The sequence below is a fragment of the Agelaius tricolor genome, unplaced genomic scaffold (genome assembly GCF_023055355.1).
Source record: "Agelaius tricolor isolate 1412-34295 unplaced genomic scaffold, bAgeTri1.0.p SCAF_3, whole genome shotgun sequence".
Taxonomy (NCBI): domain Eukaryota; kingdom Metazoa; phylum Chordata; class Aves; order Passeriformes; family Icteridae; genus Agelaius; species Agelaius tricolor.
Window position 1 is genome coordinate 59,433,219 of NW_027269263.1, and position 21,476 is coordinate 59,454,694.

At 39.4% G+C, this 21,476-nt stretch overlaps 1 protein-coding gene across 1 annotated transcript in view; it reads right to left on the reverse strand.

The window, feature by feature from the left end:
- SEMA3C (semaphorin 3C) overlaps nucleotides 1-4,116 on the reverse strand; it is a 118,355-nt gene extending 114,239 nt beyond the window's left edge. Inside the window, exons 1-2 of the mRNA XM_071424018.1 lie at nucleotides 3,720-4,116; nucleotides 455-595 (exon numbers count right to left, since the gene is read on the reverse strand). Of these exons, the coding sequence (XP_071280119.1) occupies nucleotides 455-557 (103 nt within the window). The 5' untranslated portion in view covers nucleotides 558-595; nucleotides 3,720-4,116. The remainder of the gene's footprint in view (nucleotides 1-454; nucleotides 596-3,719) is intronic.
- Nucleotides 4,117-21,476: the final 17,360 nt, after the last annotated feature.

Sequence of the window (21,476 nt, forward strand, 5' to 3'; positions counted from 1 at the left end):
GCACAAGGAATGGAATTTTTCCAAAGGACTCTGTAACTAACTATTTTGGTAAAACTTCAGGCAGCCTCATTTTCAGAATATAAAGTGTTTCAGTTGACTGAAAAGGGAAGCAACTCGAATCATTAATCATCTCTACCACATGTAATGTGTTATATTTTTTCCAAACAAAATTACAGATAAGAAACAAGCCTTTAGTTGTTAGTAAGTCATAATAATCCAAAATCAAGAGAAAAGTCTACTAATTATTAATTATATATTAAACATGCATCTACAGCAATAGGTAGACTCTGGTAAGAGAATCAAATTTAGGCTGACAGGTGCCTCAGCAAAAACCAAAAATTGTAATTGTGGACACAGATCAAAATGCCAGTTGCTACTCAGTTATTGAATTTAAGGAGAAGAAGAAAATGTTCAATCATAATATTTGCTTAAGAATGTTTATCTTATTTCTTACCATTGAATGTTAGGAACACCCTTGCTTGAGGCTGGGAAGATCCTTTTACACTGCTAAAGTAAATAAATATCCCAATCAACACGTTCACTGCAAGAAATGCCATCTCTTCAGATTTGCAACTTAATATCCAAGAAATGAAACCTGAAAGAGAGATATATCACATTACTCTTCTCATACTCTCAAATCTTGTGGAGCAAAAACAAAAGTATGGAAAGATTGTGTTGGAGGCCTCTTCCAGCTGAAGCCATAATTACTGATGTGAAGGAGGTACAGCACTCCTGTTTTTCCTTTGTGCATCTGAAAGTGGTTTTCCCCAGCAAGTCTTCTGTGCTGGCACAAGAGGAACTCTCTGCCTGTTAGTAAGAACCAAGAGAGCCCAACTTTTGGCTAGGACAGACTACAGCACTAGACCGAGTTTATTTAAAATGAAGACAATTCCACCTGCTGGAAATATAATTATACTAAATGTCAAGGCAGAGCAAAGCAAGGACAGGAGATAAAGTTTCACGAATAAAAATCTGGCTGATATTTTTAGACATCTCTCTCTCATGTTAAGGGGAGGGTGGTAGGTTTGGGTTATTGGTTGTTTGGTTTTTTTTTTCTTTTCTTTAAACATCTGAAATCAAAGGTACTTGGAAATGAGCTTTAAGTTTTAGTAAGCTGAGCTCTCTAATCACCCTCAAGTTTTTATTTAAAGAAACTCTGGCTGTGCATGTCATTAATTTCAAAACTGTGAAACCAAAAGTATTTTAACACTCTTGAAACTGTTAGTCAACGTTTGCTTTTTGGGCTAGCTCCTTCCAGGATACACACCTGCTCTCATTGACTTTTACAGGGCACTAAGAATCCTAGAGCTGGACAATGATACCACACTTGATATACCTGCTACTTCTCCTGCACATTTGCTGAACCTTCATTTATAGGAGTTATCTGCTGAGAAGCCTGAGCATCTCAGAGACTCAGAAAACACTCCAGAACTCTGTATCTTTTCTTAGTTCAGGAAGTATTTGAGATCACTGGAATTACTGGAGGAAAGTGGCTTTTCTAAAGGACTTTAGACCAAATCCAAAAAGCCCAGCCACTATTAGAAGCTGAACAGTGCATATCTGTATCACATTGCTACTAAACTGCATCTCTCCAAGAACTGTGAAGTGCAAATTTCATTTCGCCTATTGTAACAACTTTGTCAGCTCAGCTGCAAAAGTGAGAATACATAACACCATCATTTTAGGCCCATTTTACTTCACTACTTTATATATATATATATATATATATATATATATATATATATCTTTTTGATGTAAATAACTCTTCTACTAGACACCACTTATTAGTTAATCACTCAGGTGATATATTTGATTTTATGGCAACAGGAAGCACTTTGAAAGTCACAGCCCCTAAAGCTAGAAGATATCCTTAAAGGCTGTACATTTATTTTTATTAAGAGACTTGTTACCTTCTTGCCTACAGTCAGCTTGCCATTCTTCACCTCAGCTCTGCTCCAGCACTCCAGTCCCTCCAGTGGAAGCCACTATTTCTACAGCCAATATTTCTACAGCCTCGTTCATCCTGTCCCTCTGAGGTTCACACCTGTCCTTAAAGGACCGGCTGTGACCACCCCAGCACGGCAGGAATGAGCTGTCAGGCAGGGATGACTTTAGGTCAGCACTAGCTTGGGCTGGATCCACACCACTGGTTTAGCGGTAAAAGCCCCGTATCTCGTTACCACCCCTGTCATTCCCCATCCACTCACTGTAAATCGCTTGGAAAGGCTTCTCTTTGCTTGAGGACTTCACACCAAGCTGGGGGTGGGAAGGACAGCGTGCATGAAAGCGCAGAGCTCTGCAGCCCACACTCTAAACTCTCCTTCATTATCTGCTCTGAGTACTGAGAAATGCACGGAGATCAAGCAATTCTACAACTCTGCTAATTGACAAAAACAACCTTGTCAGAAATTTGCCAGCTACAGATCGGGTCTGTAGGAAAAACATATCCATTCTGGCCCAGTTCCAAATTATCTCTAAGGGTCTGTTAACTAATAAAATGATAGTTGCAGAGGTTTTGCCAAGAATAATTTTTAAACAGGCTGCACGAATTCTAGTACTAATGTTGCTTTGTGGGCTTTAAATTTAAAACCCTATGACTTGCCCATGGGATATCCTTTAACTTACTCCTCTTCTAAGAGAGAAATGGCATTAAATCCCAATAAAATTTCTTCGTCATGCCAAAATAAATAGCCAATCATACAGAACATGTGATTTAACAGATGCAATGGGATAAGTATTTTACAGTAGTAACACTATGCTTTCTTTGCAATACAGATAAAAAGTCAAAGAGGAACAAGTGTGCGGCTTTCCTTCTTCCTTTAAATAATACTGTAGGAAACAATAATAGAATAAAAACCCTTTCAGCTCTCTTTCCCTCCCACTCTCGTGCCTCCTGCCAATTCTAGTGTAATCGGTTAGAGGAGTGAAACATTGCTACATTCATTGCTCAAATTGCAGATCTTCACCGTTAACACAGAAGTGACAGGCAAATATAAGATTCAAGTGCTGAGCAGCATGGCTCCTACCCAGCTGTTAGGCACATAAATAATAAATGCATATAGTGACAAAAAGGTACCTCAGGGTGTCTGACATGTGAGTTACCTAATGGAAATAGGTTTAATTCCAGAGATTTACAGAGCTGGTAACTGACAGCTCATTGCAGGTTTGACTCTTGCTTTGGGCTTATATCCCAGCTCTGAATTTATCTCAGTAAGTCATGATACTATATTCAGCACGTCCAGTGCACATGATCTCTGCTGACAACACGCAGACCTAAAGCCTTGCAAGTACTTTAAAAGAATCCTACAGGACAGACAAAAAGCAGTGTCTAATTGCATTTCTGTTCTTACATTCTAGTCTTAACTGTAAACAAACAGACAAACCGCTACGAAAGTGAAGTAGTGAAGTTTCCCTGCCACGGAGGTCGCTGGCAGCATGTTGCACGGCTTCTGGAAAGTATCGCTTTGCTAGGAAGTGCTGTGCAGGTGTCATCTGCTACAGCCCGGCTCCTACCCCTAAATCCTGTAAGGAAAATCATTTGGCAGAGGAAAGAAAAGAAATGAAGAAGGAAAAAAAAAAGACCAAAAACCCTGCCAAACACGGACTATGCCAATCTGGAAAACATTGGTTTAACTGTCTGTGAACAGCAGCAAATTCCAACCATCAGAGACATTTCACATCTATTACAGAAAAGAAAGAGAACTTTAAGTTATGCTTACCCGGCTATTGGAAGCAGCAGTAATACTGACTTCTATCTGGTTTCTATCAGTTTATAGACTTCACTCCTGCTACCAGAACACTTTAATTCCAAACCTGGCTCACGGCAGAGAAAAAAAATAAATAAAATAAACAAAAAAAAGGGAAAAAAGAGAAAAGTCTCTTCTCGTGGTGGTTGTAAAGATATTCCCGGCTCCTCTGTGCAATAATCCTGGCAGTGACTCCTGAGGCTCAGGGAGCGCTTCTCCCCTGCGCGCAGCCACGCACCTAGGAGTGAATGGAGCGGCCGCGCGGTGCCGGCGCTGGTTTCCAGTTACAGGCGCTGCCCTGCCCTGGCCGCCGCTCCGGCGAGGCGAGGCTCGGCGGCCGCCGGTGCATCATTAGCTGAGCAAATAGGGGCTGGAGCTCATAAATAATGGCGAGGCCACACCCCGCCCTGCGCGCCGCCGGCAGCCGCCCGGCCCGTCCGCCCACCCCAGGCAGCGCCGCGGGCAGCGCGCAGGGAGCGCAGAGAGGCGCGCAGGGCGGGCTGAGGGGAGCGCAGAGGGGCGCGCATGGCGGGCTGAGGGGCACAAGGGGCGCGCAGAGAGCGCAGAGGGGCGCGCAGGGAGCGCAGAGAGGCGGGCTGAGGGGCACAAGGGGCGCGCAGGGAGCGCAGAGAGGCGCGCATGGCGGGCTGAGGGGCACAAGGGGCGCGCAGGGCGGCCTGAGGGGCGCAGCGCCCGCGCTCGGCCCCGCGGGGCTCGGCCGCCGTAGCCCCCGGCACATCGCGCCCGGAGCGGGAGCGTAACTCGCCGGGAAAGTTTCTGTCCCGCCGGGCGGGCCGTGCCGGGGCTGCCGGAGCGCTGCTGGGGCCGGGGCAGGGCGGGGGGAGGCGGCGGGGCCGGGGCAGAGCGGCCCCGGGCCGGGAGCGGAGCCGGGCCCCAGCGCGGGCGGATGGGTGCGGGAGAGGCTGGGGGCCGATAGGGGTCACTGTGCAGAGGGAATGAGAGCGGGCGGCCGTGACGGGGAACAGGGTAACAGACAGACCCCTCGCATGGGGCTCTTACACTCCCCTCGAACTAGTTCCTATATTTAAAACTTTAAAAGCGAAGAAGAGTAAGAGAAGCGTCAGAACAGTGGTTAGATTCAGCCCTCTGATTGATCCAGGTGTTTTACCTCAGCTTTCAGAAGCTTTTTTTTTTTTTTTGCGAGATTGGAAGCTCGATTTGCTCAAGCTCAGTTTTTTCCCCAAAATACGCTGAACAGTCTTTCCCGTTTGGTGAGATTTGTGCCCCTATGACAACGGGCCAACGCTGAAAATGTTATCCAAGGTGTCGACTCTGTTAAAGCCGAAGATTTTCCAAGCAACATCACTTGGGGCTTGGCTTAGGTTTTCCTAAACTGTCTTGCAAGCATATTCTGTGCTGCTCTGACCTCCTGGGTGCAAACTTCTTTTGGATCAAGATTTTCACTTTTGCAGAGAGAGATGGTCTCTGATCCAGTCGAGGCAGTGTGGGTCACTCAGCAGCGTACTGTCACAGCAGGACTTTGAGGGAGCGCATCTCGTGGTGCACTTGGAGACATCTCCCACTGCCAGAAATATGTTAACCAGTAAACAAGTACCTACAATGAGTGTGCACATGCTCAAGTTAGAGTTTGTTTCCAACTGTTACACACTCTGGCCATACTAACCAAAGCAGTCATTAATAGTGGTGGTATTAGAGCCAGAGATCGGGGAGTAGCCTGAACACAGCACCCTAACTAAACAAATTTTGTCTATACATGTGGATATCTTTATGGCCTGTGTCTCTGTTGGTTATTTGTGTAAAGGCTCTTTTGCAGGAGTGAGGGTCACAGGTAATTCAAAGACAGTGTATCCCCAGACTTCAGTGCCAGGCTAGCAAAGTTAATGCTTCCTTCAAGCAAGAAATTTCAATATTGTATGACACTTACTGACATCCCAGACGATACAAGAGTATGGGATGGTCTGTCCTCTGAAATGAAAAATCAGATTTGCAGCTGATGCCAGAAAATTAATGGATCCAGAATTTTTGAAAACTTGATCCACTTCAGATCATGCCTTGAAGATTAATTCACTGATGCTTTTAGATGAACCAAACTCTTTGAGATCATGAGTCTTTAAAACATTGGTGCTCTTCCAGTTCTCCTCCTTAACACAAATAAACTACACAGAAATGTGTGAACACTTGCTGTCCCAGAGAGTGGTTTAAACTAAGCCCTCAGTTCTCTCCATGGGCAGGCAGTGTGGTTGTGAACATGATGCTGCTCATCCTTGAATTGTGGTGATGTTCAAATGCCTCAGTCTGACAGCAGCACCCTGGCAAAAGGAGAAGTCACTTTTGTGCTTTGGAAAATCCCCATAACTAAGTGCAATTAGAGATTGTCGTGCCAAGCAACAGAAGTGAATCAGTCAACCCAGTGTTCTGCCTCTTGCTGTGATCTACACAGGGTGATTCAAAGGAAAATGGACTGAAAACCACAGAACAAATACGAAAATCTTTCTCTTCTAGGAGATTTTGGGGAGATGTGTAATAGGTGGTGATACCAGTCAGAGGAAAAAAAGAATGTTACCATGAAATACCAACACTAGAATTTATGATGATTCTATCCTCCCCAAATATTTTTCCTTTAACAGAAAAAGTCTGCTTTTTTTTTCCTTTATAGTACTGATTTTCTAGGTAAGAGCACAAACACAAACTCCTCAAAATAAAGGAAAAAAGAGAGCAAAAAAAATATGCTCAAGCATGAATCAACATCAGCGTTAGTTAAAGTCACTTGTGTTTGTCAGGGGTTTTGTGTATGTATGGACACTGCAGGGCCATCTGGCTAGCTGCACTTCTTCTTCACATGTGCTAGCTACACTGGAGATAACGAGGTAAAATGGAACACTGAGGAAAATTATGGGGCTTTCCAACACTCCCTCATGGACTTTGGGCTTATAAAATAGCAAATGAACTACAAAGAAACAAATGCAAAACTTTAATCTGTGAGATACCATCACACTCATATCTGATAGGCAAAGCCAGAGAATGCTAATTTTAAAAAGCAAATTGAAACAAGAACAAGCTTGCCATATTGATTTATTTGTATTTAACATGTGCATATGTGCAGGTCAGAGCATGATAATTAACTTTAAAAAGCAGTTTGAACTTCACAGCTGGGCTAAGAAAAATGGTTAAAGTTTTACTTTAGGTGTTTTGTAATAGCATGCATTAGCTTCAAGCAAAACTCATGGAATGGAAATTACTTCTCCCAATTATGAGGTGGGGTTTCAGCATTAACTGGCATGAATCAGCCCTGTGAGTTCAATGAAAAGTATGCAAGACACTTGATTTCCAGGCTGTGTATTTTACAGCCTAACATGGGGATGAGGACAAGTAAGTTGGGCTGTGCTTTGCAACTGATTTTTAATCATTCCTGTATTACTCAAAGAGTATGATCTGTTGTACAGTTTGCTTCTGGTTCTGATTTCTTGCATGTGAGATTTATAACCAAGGGCAGTTATTCTGGGTCACATCACACATGTGAGGACAGAGTCAGGCCCTTGCTCGGCTTCGGAGTTGGAGCAGTTCTGACTCTTGCAACGTGATCTGAGCAAGCAAATCCCCCTGGCCAAAACAAATAGAGCTGATTTTGTTGTATCTGTGCATGGTGTTTGCTTCTTACCCAAACAAGTCATCTTGATGGACCCAGGCCTAGCTTTAGACCTAAACATGAACTGTAGCCAGTAATAAGAAAGGCAAGAGTGGATTTGGGTTTTTACTTAATATATGGGCTTGGGGGCTGGCCTTTTTGTTTTGTTTTGATTTGGTTTGGTTTGTTTTGTTTCCCCTCTCTTAAATTTTAAGCTCCTGAAGAAGTGAACATATTGTAGGAGGCATCAGGACAGGAAGGAACGCAGGTTTAAAAGAAGGCAGGAAGCTAAGAAGTATAAAGAGGAGAAAGATAGGAACATTCTGAGAAGCAGTTGGATGGTTAAAGGCAGAACAGTGGAATAGAATCAGATCATTTCACTGGATTGGCAACAACTAGCCAATATGAAGATCAATAGGCTTAATAATTCAATTCTGCTTTGAGCACAAGCACAGATCAAGACAAGATCAAGTGCCAGCTATTATAAAGAAAAATGTAGTAAAGGCATAATAAAGTGACCATCAAATGGAATTAATTCCTTCCTTAAAAATCAAAGGAATGCTGTATACAGTAAATGTCAGGTTCCAAGTGATGAGAGAAGATGCTATTAACATCTATTTTCTCTGCCCTCATTTATGAGTGTCAAATCACCTTAAAGAAATGCAGGGTCATTAGGTAACCCAATTAATTCATCCTTGTTTATTCTCTTTCTTACAGTTACAAGAACTAGGGAAAGTGTGAAATATATCAGCACTTTGTTGTGGGAAATCTATTAGGTGTTTGTTTTGATGGTGTGCTCATACAAGCAGCAATTTACATTCTTTTTCACAACCAATAGTTCAAGGATTCAAGAGGTAATAAGGATACAGCTCCTGGTGATAGCACTGTGTGGCAGATCAGAGGTGGCATAAGGTCCTTGGACATAGTGTGCCCCACCTTGTCATTGGCCTTGTTCAGGTGGGTCAGTGTCAGACTGGTCATGAAGAGTGAAACTTCTTCACCAAGGTCACAGCCTTATAAAACTGCTGGCATGTAGCTAACTATGGCCTGTCAAACTGAATTGATCAGTTTGCTTCTTAATGCTTAAGGTTCTGTGAAAGTCCATTTAAAGGAGATAATTTGTCTTTTCAGAGCTTAAGAAAAATTAGGTGCTTAGGATGAGGGTTGGTGTTACCACGTAATGAAGTACTACTACCTGGATGGGAACAGAGGAAAGCATTGTGCTCTCAGCTTGATAGAAATCCAGTTGTCTCATTTAATAAACCCTTCTCTGAGTGGCTTCCCTGGAAGTCAGTGAGCCAATACTTCATAGTAACTCTGCCTTTGAAGAGACTGTGATTTGGGCAAGGTCATAATCAAATAAGTCCTTCTGTGCCTGTACAAAAGATGTGAGCATGGTCCTGGTATGCTACCAGGCTTTCATGCTTCCTCTTTTTAGTATGGCAACCACATTATTGCTGTTTGTAGGAGAAAGACTGTGTTGTAGTCAGATTTTCCACTTTTTAGCCACTATGACTAAGTGAGGTCAGTAATAGAACCAGAGTCACTGCTCTTGCATAAAGCTGCATTTGAGTTTTTAAGAAATCAAACAAGTAATCATTATTTTGCAAGTTGATGAGTAAGAATATGTATAATGAAGACTTGACTGAAAGAAAGGAAAGAATTGTTGATGCACCAAGGATGGTTTCAGGCCAAGCAAGCTGCAAACAGCAAAAAGCACAAATGCATAGAGGAGGCAACAGTTTGTAATATGTGCATTGGAAGTACTTGGAATGAAGGTCATATGGTGCAAGGAGTTCTATAAACACACAGGGAAATAAAGCAGCAGCAGCTATGGAGCTTTTTATCCAAACAGATAAGGAGAAATAGGAGGGGAGGGAAGGCAAGGGATTACTGCAGGATAGAAGGGGCAGTGACATAGCCCTGAGTGTCATGGCCATTTCCAGCACATGCCACTCTACAGCCTGCTACTTGATCTATTGCTGCATCTACAGGGCTCACAGCACTCAAGGGAGTCCTCTCACTCTGTTGGAAGGAAGTTTTGTTAAGGTATCTTTTTGTCATTGATTCAGCTACTTCAGTGTTTGTGGAGCCTTGTATGAATTACTGCTTTTTTTTTTTAATAAATAAAAAAATAAAAGGAGGCTTATTTTTTACACTCCTACAAGCCTGATTATAGAAAACCAGTCTGTTCCCAGATAATATACCAGCACAGTCCTGTTTCCCACCATCCTTCATCTTCAAATCAAGAATAATGACTGCATACCTTACAGTCATCAATTTGTTTTTTTCTCTGTAAGCACAGACTAAGCTTTACTGATGGTCTTCACCATCTAATTGCTGACTACATATTGTTTGCATTCTGCAGGCTGTTCCTTTAGAAGAGGAGCAGAAGGACTATTCTGGGTATGCCTAGTCCTTCCCTAAGCATGTCCTCTTGGCCACTGTCCCATTTACTCTCCCTAAGGAAGTTTTTGCCATGCAGAAGACATAAAAGAACTTGTGTCTCCAGGTGAAAGAAGAGCAAAACTACTTTAAAAGTTTGTAATGTGAAGCATACATGCCAAGCAGAGCATTGACTGAAGCAATCTGAATAATGCCTGCTGTCCCCTGGAGATGTCAGGGGTCTGTGCCTATGGGACCAAAGAATGCTGAGGGATGGGTTTGGCCTCAGAGAGATCTCTCCTACAAATCACGCCTGATCCTTTTGCCTTATGCCCTAGCTCTCAGTGGAGCTGGGATTTTAAACCAGCTCTCTCAAGTAACCCAGTATGACCATTCTTCCATTTTCTTGAGGAAACCGAAGAAGCATTGGCTATTTTAATGTAAATCCAATATACACTTTAACTTCCCCAAAGTGGAAAACATTGAGATGCTATAGAATTCAAGCTGTAATTCTTTACCACAGCACTAAGGAATGCATTCTTGCTTCCAGCAGTCTGATCCCCATTTCTCAAACAGACTGTCATGTTGTCTGCTGTGAGGCAAGGTTTGGCTCTGGAATCAGCGTGGTACAGCTGCGGTTGTGCTGGTGTTTTAGGTGCAATGCTGACATTTTTGTCCTTTGTTACACAGATACCACTGCACTACTAAGCTCTTAAAGAAGATAAAATTGAAGCTGTGCTTTTGATTGTGTTCTGTGCTGTGTTCTTGACTGTGTGAAGTCTCAGGAGGTATGGCCTGTGCTAAGGTAGAAACCTTTGTCACAGATGCCTCCAAATGCACAGGAGCTCTGTTTTCCTTTTTTCACTGTCAGTGCAATAGATGTTTTGAGAGGCTCTAAAAAACGCTTTTTGCAGTATATTAATTTGTGATACTTCAGTCACCAAAACCTTTCTTGAAGCTACCCCATGGTATGAACACTGTTCATTAGAATATGTTGCATAAAAAGCCTGAGCAAACTCTTGGCTGGATGGTAGAAGCTGATGAAGGCAATGTGTGTTCAGTGGGGTTTAAGGGAGTCTGCTGAGTTCTTTGCATGGCTTTTGGGCCTCAGGACAACCAGGGTATGGGTTAATTTAAAATAACATTAAATCATCCGCTTAGAATCAAATTTTATTAGTTAAAAAAGTACTTAGAAGCAGTCAAAGACTCTGACCTATGTATTTATTGGCTGTTATGGATTGGAAATACACTTTATTGCTATTGTTTTATTAGTTGCCTACTCAAAGTTAGCACATGATTGATAGAAACACTTGATGCACCCAAAATACAGTATCACATCTCACATTATGAACCAAGACTCAGAATTTGCTATCATACTGAAAAGTTTCCATTGCTTTAAATTGGTTCTTGGCTTTTTATTGAGAGAACTACAATTTAAAGTGAGCCTATGCTTACAGTTTTTTTTCTTGAGCACATAAACATTCCACTAAATATTTATATTTTTTGTAGGAATATCTCCAGAACATCTGTTAATTGAATCTTTATTTGAATCTATTAGCAGTAGTTTGTTTTAAGCCAAAAAGACTAAAAAGAAATAAAATATATAGTCTGGATGGCAGCCAGTACACAATATCATCTCCAAAGTAACACCTTTTTAAATTAAATTCAATTTATTTATTAACCATTATTCAAAGTCAATTAGGAGTAAAAAAAAGTCAAAAGATAAGCACTGTATTGATACAAAAGATTTATTTAAAACTTTATTATATGGCATTTTGCCATTGCTAACATTTAAAACACTTGTACTACTTAAAATTTACCTTAATGTATTTCCAAAGTATTGTGAAATTGGAGATAAACATTTTCAGTAATACTGCAATGTACTCTTGCCTATTTATTCCTTGTAGTTTACTTATATTACAAACACTTCCAGAAATCAGTTAAATCCTTTGTTGCCAATATCAATAAATATGTATATAATACGTGCTTGCTCTTTACTTTATATACTTTCAATTTAATTTAGCAGTTGCCAAAGATCACTCATTAAAATATTCCAAAAAATAGGTTCCTTATCCTAATTATTTAAAAACTGCTTTTAAGACAGGTTTTGCCTCTCAAATATTAGAGAACGAGAGGAAGCATAAAGATGGAAAAGTTAGTGTAACACATTATGACTGTAATATCATGCACAGCATAAGTTTTGTTATATAGTTTTTTTCTTTCCAGTGTAAGTGTTGTTTTGGGTTTTTTGTTGTTGTTTGTTTGGTTTGTTTGTTTGTTTGATTGTTTTCTGGACATCAATTTAGCCTGTAAATGATCTTAGACTAAATAAATTTTTGGAAATCTCTAAATTTTGCCATAAGAGGGCATTATTCATGCACTTAGACTAGAAAATGCATCTCAATATACACACATACGTTTTAGGAAATAGTAATTATCCACACTCATGAACCAATAAAGTAAAATAAATATGAATACTTCTTCAATTAGGAATACTTTAAAGAAGTTACTGGGACAGGGATAGTTCACTGTCCTGTGTTCTTTTCCTAGATAGTCTGAAGATGCAAGAGGAGACCAAATAAGAGGCAAAGTACTGCTTTTAGAGTCTGGAAATTACCACCTAAGACAAGAAAGCCAAAAGTTTGTGTTTCTACCTATGGACACAATTCAGGAAGTGTGCCAAGGCAGGGTTAGCAATAAGCACTTGTTCATGCCCTCCAGGAAAATGGAAGTTGAAGAGTTAGAACATGTGTAAGACTAAGGACACAAATCCTTAAGTTCCTGCTGTTAGTAAAAAAAAAAAGGAAAAGTACTTAATCCTGAGCCTCTAACATTTTATATAAGTGATGTAAGTTGTGAGAATGGGAGGAATACAGAGATGTGCCCTATCAAATATGGATCTGAGAAACCTTTGGGATGGAAAAGAATTGTCTTTTCTCCACTCCCCACCAAAAAATTCAGAGTAGAAGTTAGATCCTAAAATATAATGTAATGGCTTCTGCTAATGTTGATGAGTGTTGGATTGTTTCCCAGAAAAATAGAAAATCTTCATTCTGTAACAAGAAACAAACAAAAAATACACACTAAGTGGAGTTTTCAGAGCCCTGAAAGAGTGTTATCATGCAAGCTGCATTTGTGCTCTCGAACAGAGATGGACTCAGGACTGCACACACTGGGTGTCCTGTGCAGGGATTGTCAACATCTCCCCCTGTGCCTCTTCTGTCAGGTATTGAAAGTGTCTCTAGTCAAGGATTTTCTTGTGTCATCCTCATCCACACAATCACCAATGCACCCTTTCAATTCTGAGTCTCTCAGAACAGAATTTTCTGATTTAATATTATTTAGCATCACAAAGGATGTGTTTCATTGTCCTGTTTCCTGGAATAATGTACTATATCACATGATCACTACCTTTAAATCCCTTTTACTGACAGCTATAAGGAAAAACAATGTGACAAGCAGAATACAAATTGCTTTCAGATATGTTTTGGGTATTCTCCAGCTTGTCAGTTCTTTTTTTTTTTTTTTTCCATTGGTTTATACCAGAAATGTGCAGAGATCCAGCAGTAATCTGTTATTTGCAGAAACTGGTAGTTGAAATGTAGAACTGAATTTGGTCATTTTGTCATCTGTGCAGTTTTATGAAGACCAGTTAATTACTATCAGAAGAATCCTGTAAGGGAAAGATTTATGTGCTTTGAATTTCAATCCACTTTATCACTGTATGGACATTACTTTAAGAGTTGAAAAGCCAGAACTGCAGCTGGCTTGAAAAATATTATTCTGATCAAGCCAGTAAATTCACTAAGTTATGAACTTACAAATAATTTGTGTTAACACCTGCATATTTTTTTAAGAACTCAATACACTCCCGAAGGCAGTAATATCTCAGTGTCAATAATGGAATCCCTGCTGTTAGAGATGAAAAGCATATCAATTAAATTCTGCATCTGCAACCTCAGATTTTTTAACTTCTTTCTCCCTTCTGCTTTAGGGAAAATGACAGGAATTTTGTAAAATTCATCAGATAACAAATACTTGGAATGATGGACTAGAGCCCAGATAAATTCCAGCATTCGAGCTGGTGTCTTTATTTGGAACAGGTTGAAATCATACAGCTCCATGACTGGCTGATTTTGGGAGTGTTGTCATTTCTCCACTGTGGAATGACTAGTGGAGCTGCTTGTGTGGATTTACATACATGCCTGAACAAAACTGTATGATTTTTATTTGTCATACATACCAGCAGCTGCTCCTCCAAAATTCTTCCTGTATTTTTTTCTGATCTTTGTTGATGCTGCTGTAATTCTCATTGTTACCTACATACCTGAAGATCAAAAGCAATAAATGGCAAATGGAACTCAGCTGGAGATGAGTGTCCACTATTGTTTGTACCTGCTTGGGAGCAGGGAGACTTCTGCCAGGTAATCTCCTTTATACTGCTAGCAGGTTTACATTATCTTTTAATGGTAATAATTGTAATAAAATGTATTCTGTAGTTTTAATTTCTCTATCAGAAACATTGTGCATCCTGGGAACGGATGCACAATGTTTCTGATAGAGAAATTAAAATAGCTACGGGTTGCAGTGTTTTTCCAGTACACATTTCAAGGTTTTTTCCTACTACCTTTAAACCCACAACTGCTTTGTGAAATGTCCTTTTAGGCATTTTATTAAAATTGTCTTGGAAACAGGCAGTTTCCAAGTATGAAACTTTCATGTATGAAAGAGCTGTTACTACTTTCTTAGAAGAAAATATTTTTCATAACTCTAAGAGAGGCTTCCATAGGCCAGCAGATACACTTTCCTTCAGTCTCTTCTGTGTCATTGATCTAAACACAAGCTGCAGCCTTCTGCAGGCTTCAGACTTGTACCCAGGTGTCTCACTCTCCTGTTACTACCTGGCTGATGGAACTAGTTTTATTCAGTTTAGGTCTGGTGAAGAAAAAAAAAAAAAGAGACTATAAAGAACTATCTTCTATATCTTCTATTCGCTGTTGTGGTTTTGGACTAAAAGCAAGCAAACAAACAAATAAACAAGCTTTTCCCCAACTCACACCCCTGCAAAAACCTGATACAAATGTACCACTCTTAAGTTTCTTCTGTGATCCTGATGGTTAATTCCTGTGTGTCACAACTTCACCTCCCTCCCTATGTGCCTTGGCTTTACCTCCCACAGAAAAGGAGATAAGGAGACTCCCTCACTACATGTTTACCACATATTTTCTCCAGCTTCTTTATCTGAATGGGAATCTTTACAGAAAGGATCTGTCTCTCAATGCCTTTTACACCTAATGCCATATTTATTTTAGGTGTTTTTTGAAAGGTAATCCATTATGACTCAAGGAAAACTGAAAAGCTTTTAAGAAGCCATCAGCAACATCCACCAGAGCATATCTCTGTTTTTGATGTCATACAAATCTACTTTGTCAGAGACAGTGTCCCACATTTGCTGTATTTGTGTGAGACATCCTTTCAAATCCAGAGAAGGCATGAAGTTAGCAACCTGGCTAAACTTGAAAGGGGTCACTGCCGGAAAAAAAAAGAATATTTATCAAGAGTATTTTCTATCATATTTCAAACTCTGTCTGCAAGCATTCAAAGAACAATTCTGATATTCAAAAATCCCCAAATCTTTTAAAGTGCAAATAGATATTTGTGAGCCATGTCAAACAGCCTCATTCATGCTTATCTTCATCTTTGGGTGATGACTGGTTAAAATATTTTTGAATAATGAAGCCATTGTCAAAAATCAAGTCTATTCAAAAAAGGTGCTTGAAAAGAAAATTATGCTCAAGTTGTTGAATACATTTTTCATTCTGAATAGTTTGTCAGGCTATTTGCATCTTAGGGAGGATGTTGATTTCCTAGGTGGTTTTAAAATACATGTCACTTTGTAAATATTTAAAGATGCTGATTTTATATTCTTATCATAGAAACTACTCTTGGACAACAATCTTTTAAAGCATCTTTGTTAATGAGGAGGTATTTTGAAATCTCTGCTGACTACTTCACACCTTGTTTGGTGGTTTACACAGGTGCAGGGTGATGTAAGTCGCAATCAAAAGAGAGTGATTTAACTTTTAAGGGCGTTTTTATGTTCCTTTTATACAATTGTAATACATGAGATACATGTGATTTCCATAAATGGAGTTAGTAATTCTTATGGAACAGAAATAGAGAATTTGTATACAGATCATCTGCTTTCAGTGAGCAGCTCCCCCCACTCGTACACAGTCTAAACAAAAGCCATTTTTATATGGGATGTTTTAGTATGAGGGAATCAAAAATATTTGGGTTTGGGTTTTTTTTTTAATCACTTAGATTCCTTTTAGAGGCTATATCATCTTAGCTGTTATTAGTAAAAAATAAACTGTAAATAACAGCATCAAAGGGAATTCAGAGTTAAAGTTCACTTTCTGAAAAAAATCACAAACATAATATCTAGTTATCATCACAAGCTCCAGAGAATTAGAATTAAAGTATGTTTTATTAGCATTTGCAGATCTAAGAAGCACATCAAGATCAAATGACCAATAAAACTTTCATTTTTTAATCTGTAATCAAAAGAATTTCAAATCCTTTGGTATTTAAAATATACAGAGAATCCCAGACACTAAAATGTTCAATTCTTTCAATACTGTTTCATGCCCCTTTTCTTTAAGGTAAACATTTTCTTTAGAAATTTCTCTCTGAGGGTGAAATAAAATCTCCAAAGCTATCAAAGCTGTTGCTCTACATTAGTATAGGAAACAGCTGAAAGTGTTTTTCTTTCTTCATGTCTGCTTAAGTTGTAGGTTTTATCAGGGCATCATGTAAATATTTGTATCTGCTGGGGATTGCTTAAATTAAAAAATTATACTATATATTATATAATTGTATCATACTATCTGATAATATATAATGCATAATATAATCTGTGATAAAGGAGTTCTTGGGTTGCTTTGTAAATTTTATTCATGTTAGTACAATACTACTCACCTGCAGTCATTGGAATTATCTTGTTGACAACTTTTGTCACATAAAAAGTGAATTTAACCAAAGTGCAGAGTTGCAGCGTGATTTAGGTTTGCAAGGATTTAATCTCACTCCATCCCTTTTAAACATGGGACTAACTCCAGAGTTCAATCCAGCCTCAAAGTAGGATCATTTACACCTTATCCCATCAGCTCTTGAAAATCTCCAAGGTCTGGTGTTCAGTCCCCTGGCAGCCTGCTCAGAGAGGTGCTCATAGGCACCCTTGTAGCAAAGATTTTTTCCTCTTGTCTCAGCTGGAGTTTTCCTTATTGCAGTTTTGTGTCCATCCTTTTCTTGATGTCCCCTTGTCCTTCCACTGTGCTCCAGGAAGAATTATCTGCCCCTGTTTTTGCAACTCCCTTTTATGGAGGGAGCCTGCTGCATTGATCCTGCTATTTGATCAAGTCTGCCATTTAATCCCCTTTGTCTGTCCTATTTTCTAGTCCTGTTTGCTCTTCCTTGCCTTTAAGCCAGGATCTAGGTGTCAAACTTTGATCAGTTCTGGTCATGGCCACTGTCTGTGAGGCAAAGCTTAGGACAGTGTGTGGGGCAAGGGAAAACAAGATTTTCTCTTTCATATACAAACAGCAGTGGGGGATTTCTGAATCCAAGACTCAGTGGGCATGAAGCAGGAGAGAAAGAGCCAACAGAGTTGCACAATCTACACAAAAAAGCAGCTGCAGCAGATAGTTAAATTTTCTGAGAGTAATTTTTAAATATGTCTTTGAATTTAAAATTGAGGGCTGCTGTTCATAGCACAAGACTATGTATGAGTACTCCATGAATGAATACCTCACTGGCAATCTGGCCAACTTTGTGTTAGGGAGGTGAACTGATGAATCTATACCATATGTTTAGATTGTGTAAGTGGATGCAATCCTCAGCAGCTTCAGAGAAGCTGTCCTTGTTTACACCAGCTAGGAGCTAACCTTGTGCATATAATTTTCAGCTGAATAAATGCAGATGTTAGCTTTATACAAGATTTACAGAGTTTCAGGTTACCTTTGTTAAACAAGGAAACTAGCCCACAAGTTTGGATTTGGCAGCACTGCACTGCACTGCTGTCTGAGAAGAGACATAGGTTTGGAAGTGAACGTGGCATTTTTTGAGCCTTTGGAAAAAAACAAATGCTCATATGTCCTACTGTACAAGAACTCTTCCAAGGCAGAGAAAATAAGGAAATGAAAAGGAGGCTATGTGAAACCTGAAACAGGGAAATATGGCAGGATAATATGTGTACCTGAAACTTCAGAAATTGCATGCCTCCCTTTGGCCAAAATACTCATGAGTAACTGCATCACCTACAGCACTGGCATCCTAAGGATGCTCCAGTTTACCAAGGGCCAGTTGAATTTTCTTCAAGTTTGTATTCAAATTATTTACAACCATTGCAGAAAATTTGGTCCTTCCTGCAGATACTGTCATTATTTAATGACAGATGCCATAATAAAAATTTGACTTGTGATTAATAACTCCAGCAATCTTCCTGCAATCAGTGGAGGGGTCACAACATTTAACTGTTTCCCAGAGCAGAAAAAGAGTTGTTAAAGACCAAACCTTTAGTTATTTAACTGCACTAGCAAGATCTTAAAGCCCTTGAGGGCATGCCAATTAGACATGAAAAAAATACTTACCATGATGATTTATTTTATTTCATTACAAGAATACATGTTGTTTTAAACCTGGCTGACTTTTTCAGCAGTGTTTGCAAACAGATCTGGGATAAACAGCAAATGGATGATAATGCTGACAGCAGTCTAACCAGGCAAATGTCTTTTGGTACAAACTATCACAGACAAAATTTGCTGGTGCTACATGTGCCAGCTTGAATGACTGCTGGACCAGGATCCCAAGGCTTATTGTAATTTCAGAAAAAAAGTAAGTAAAGCTGCAGCCTGTATTCTTATTATTATATATATGCTGATCAGTATAGTATCATTGCTTGAAGATTGTATGACTCATTCTCTGATGTTTATTTATCAGTAATATCTGTAAGTGCAGTCAATTCAATCATAAACCTTATAAAGAATCAAAATCTGGTTTTGTTTCAATATGTTGTGAGATTAAAATTGTAGTCCTGGTGTTAGGGCTCTGCACATAGTGATTAAATAAAAATCCCAAGGCCTGTGTCCTACTCTGTGCCATTAGAGTAGCTTGGCAGGGTGAATCCTCCAGGCCTTTTGTTCTATGATCATACTGATCTAAAAGTTATTGTGGAAAAAACAATTATTCCTTGATGCAAGAGACCTTTCCACTGACATTTTATGTGACAGGGGAACAAAGCTATCTCTCTTAAGCAGTCAACCACTTTTTCTGCAATATTGTGTGCTTCTCTTCCCACTTTGTTTACTGTAAGGTTTGCTCAATCATTTATGCACTGGAATAAATTTACTAGGCTGACAAGTTTCACTAATGAAGATAAAGACATTCAGATTTGCAAAGCTTGCTATGGATTTTCTCTCTCTACTTTTCCTGCTAATAGGAGTTCACTTCCAGCCTGAGTTACAGGGTTAGAGACAGCTCTGAATGCCAAGAAGGAACATGCTGGATCCATTTGTGTTTTTAAGTAATTGCACTGTGTCTTTGACATTGGGTGCCTTGATGGCAACATCCTGTGCTGGTAGCCAGTACACCATACAATTTCTGTAAGTCTCTCTCTTTGATCTTCTCTTCAAACTACACCTTATTCTGGTTTTCCAGCTAAAATTAGTTATCCAACCGGCATTCCTGCTCTTTCTTACGGTACTTTAAAAGCATTCACCCTCAATTTAAATGCTGACTTTAATAAGCTGATGTAAATTGCTCTATGCAGCTATTTTATTTTTACAGTACTCAGAAGTTCTTCCTCCTTTGGAAAAAAGTCTACATTTTTGTCTGTTCATATTTCATTTTCTCAGGACTATATTCTCAGCCCCTGAATAAAAGTCTTTACACTATTGACTATAATAGTTACACTATTAGCTATGAAAGTAGAAAGTATGTCAGTGATCTCTTTTAAAGTGATCAGTATCCATCCTCAGTTCCTTTTAAACCAAAGTGAATCAATAGAATCTAATGAGGAGTGATAACATTGCGCACCCTGTGCATGGGAACAGTAATTCCTGCCAAAGGCTCTTTTTGGAGCTTTGGAGGAGCTATATCTATAAGAAACTAAAAGCAGGGTAGTAAAATATTCAGATAGTGCAGGATCATCTCCATTCTCCCTTACAGCAAGTGTCTACTCTTTCTCCTCAATTCTAATTCATATAAGAAAGGAAAACATCTCTGAGAAATGACATAAATGTATGCCTTCATTGTCTAGGAAAAAGATACATGAGCATAGAATGGGAGATTCTGGCAATGTGGCTACAGTTTGGCTCAATGGAGTTCTGAATTCAGGTATCAAAAGTTTCTGTAAAAAATTTTTCAGCTAAAAAACAAAACAGTATTTGTAGCACATAGGAGCTACCAGCACAGTCCTGCAACACCCATGAAATTAGTCACATCAAGACATCCCCTGTCTTGTTAATGTGGAAGCTTTTAGATTGAGTTCCTAAGCCTCTCTCCCAGTTTTGGGCTGAGCTTTTGCTCCAACAGACAATGAACATTCCAGAATTTCAAACTGCTGAGAGCACTGTTGTTTTCCTCAGATGTTTTGAGGCAAAGAGGTTGAAGCCAGTTCTTGGTACTTTTCTTAGAAAATACAGCCAGGGCAGTTGTAAATGGGGATTCCATATAACTGTACAAATGCGTCATAGCAAAGTATCTTTTACCAGACAGTATTTATAGGGAAGACTAATGCTACCTTATCCTCTTCATAGGGCCACACCTGAATAGAGCCAGATATGAGTACTCCAGTACCTGAGCTGCTGTAGGTGATAACTCCTGTGTCAGCTGAATGTCTCTCTCCCATCTCTGAAGCATGACAGATAAATTCAGCAATGAAATCTCTGTTATAAAGTCATAGAGTTATAATTAGGATGGCTTAGCATATTGTGACTTCTAGTAGTCTCACAGGTTTAAAATACACTGAACTACTTCTATAATTCTTTTACCCTCACTGATATAAAAGTTCTGTGGAAAAAAGAGCTCACAGTCTGTCAGTGGTCAAGAGGGTAAATAAAATATGAGGAGTTTTTAGGAAAATAAATAAACTAAAAATATCATGATTAAGCTAGTGCATGATTCCTTGTTTCATAATGTTTACCTTGGTATCCCAAAAAAAAAAAAAGGAGCAAGGCAATAAGGTTGAATGAAGATTTAAAGGAACTTTCACAAAAGCAACAGCTGAGCAGGTTGGACCTCCTCAACCTACAGACAAGAAAGTTTATGACTATGATAAAGATCAGCAAAATAATTAGCACCATAGAGAAGTCAGATAGGGATCTATCCATGTTTTCTCCAGTACAAGCTTCATCAGATGGTCCCTGTCTAGTACCATCTCAGAGTAGAGAATTTCAAAACAAACAGAAAGCAGCAATTCTTCAGGCAACAGGTTTTATGACTGTGTAGTTCTTTGCCAAAAGATTCTTTGTTTGGAAAACATTTATATGGATTAACAGATAGATTGAAGGAGCACTTATAAATAAATCTGAAAGTAGATTGAGGCAAACAGAATATTATGGGTGAAATATCATAGCAGCTTGGTCTGATTCTCTTTTTCCTGATATTACCACAAGTGGACATTTCTGGAGACATTACTGGACAGATGGACTTTCAGAACAGTGTGGCTGATTTTACAT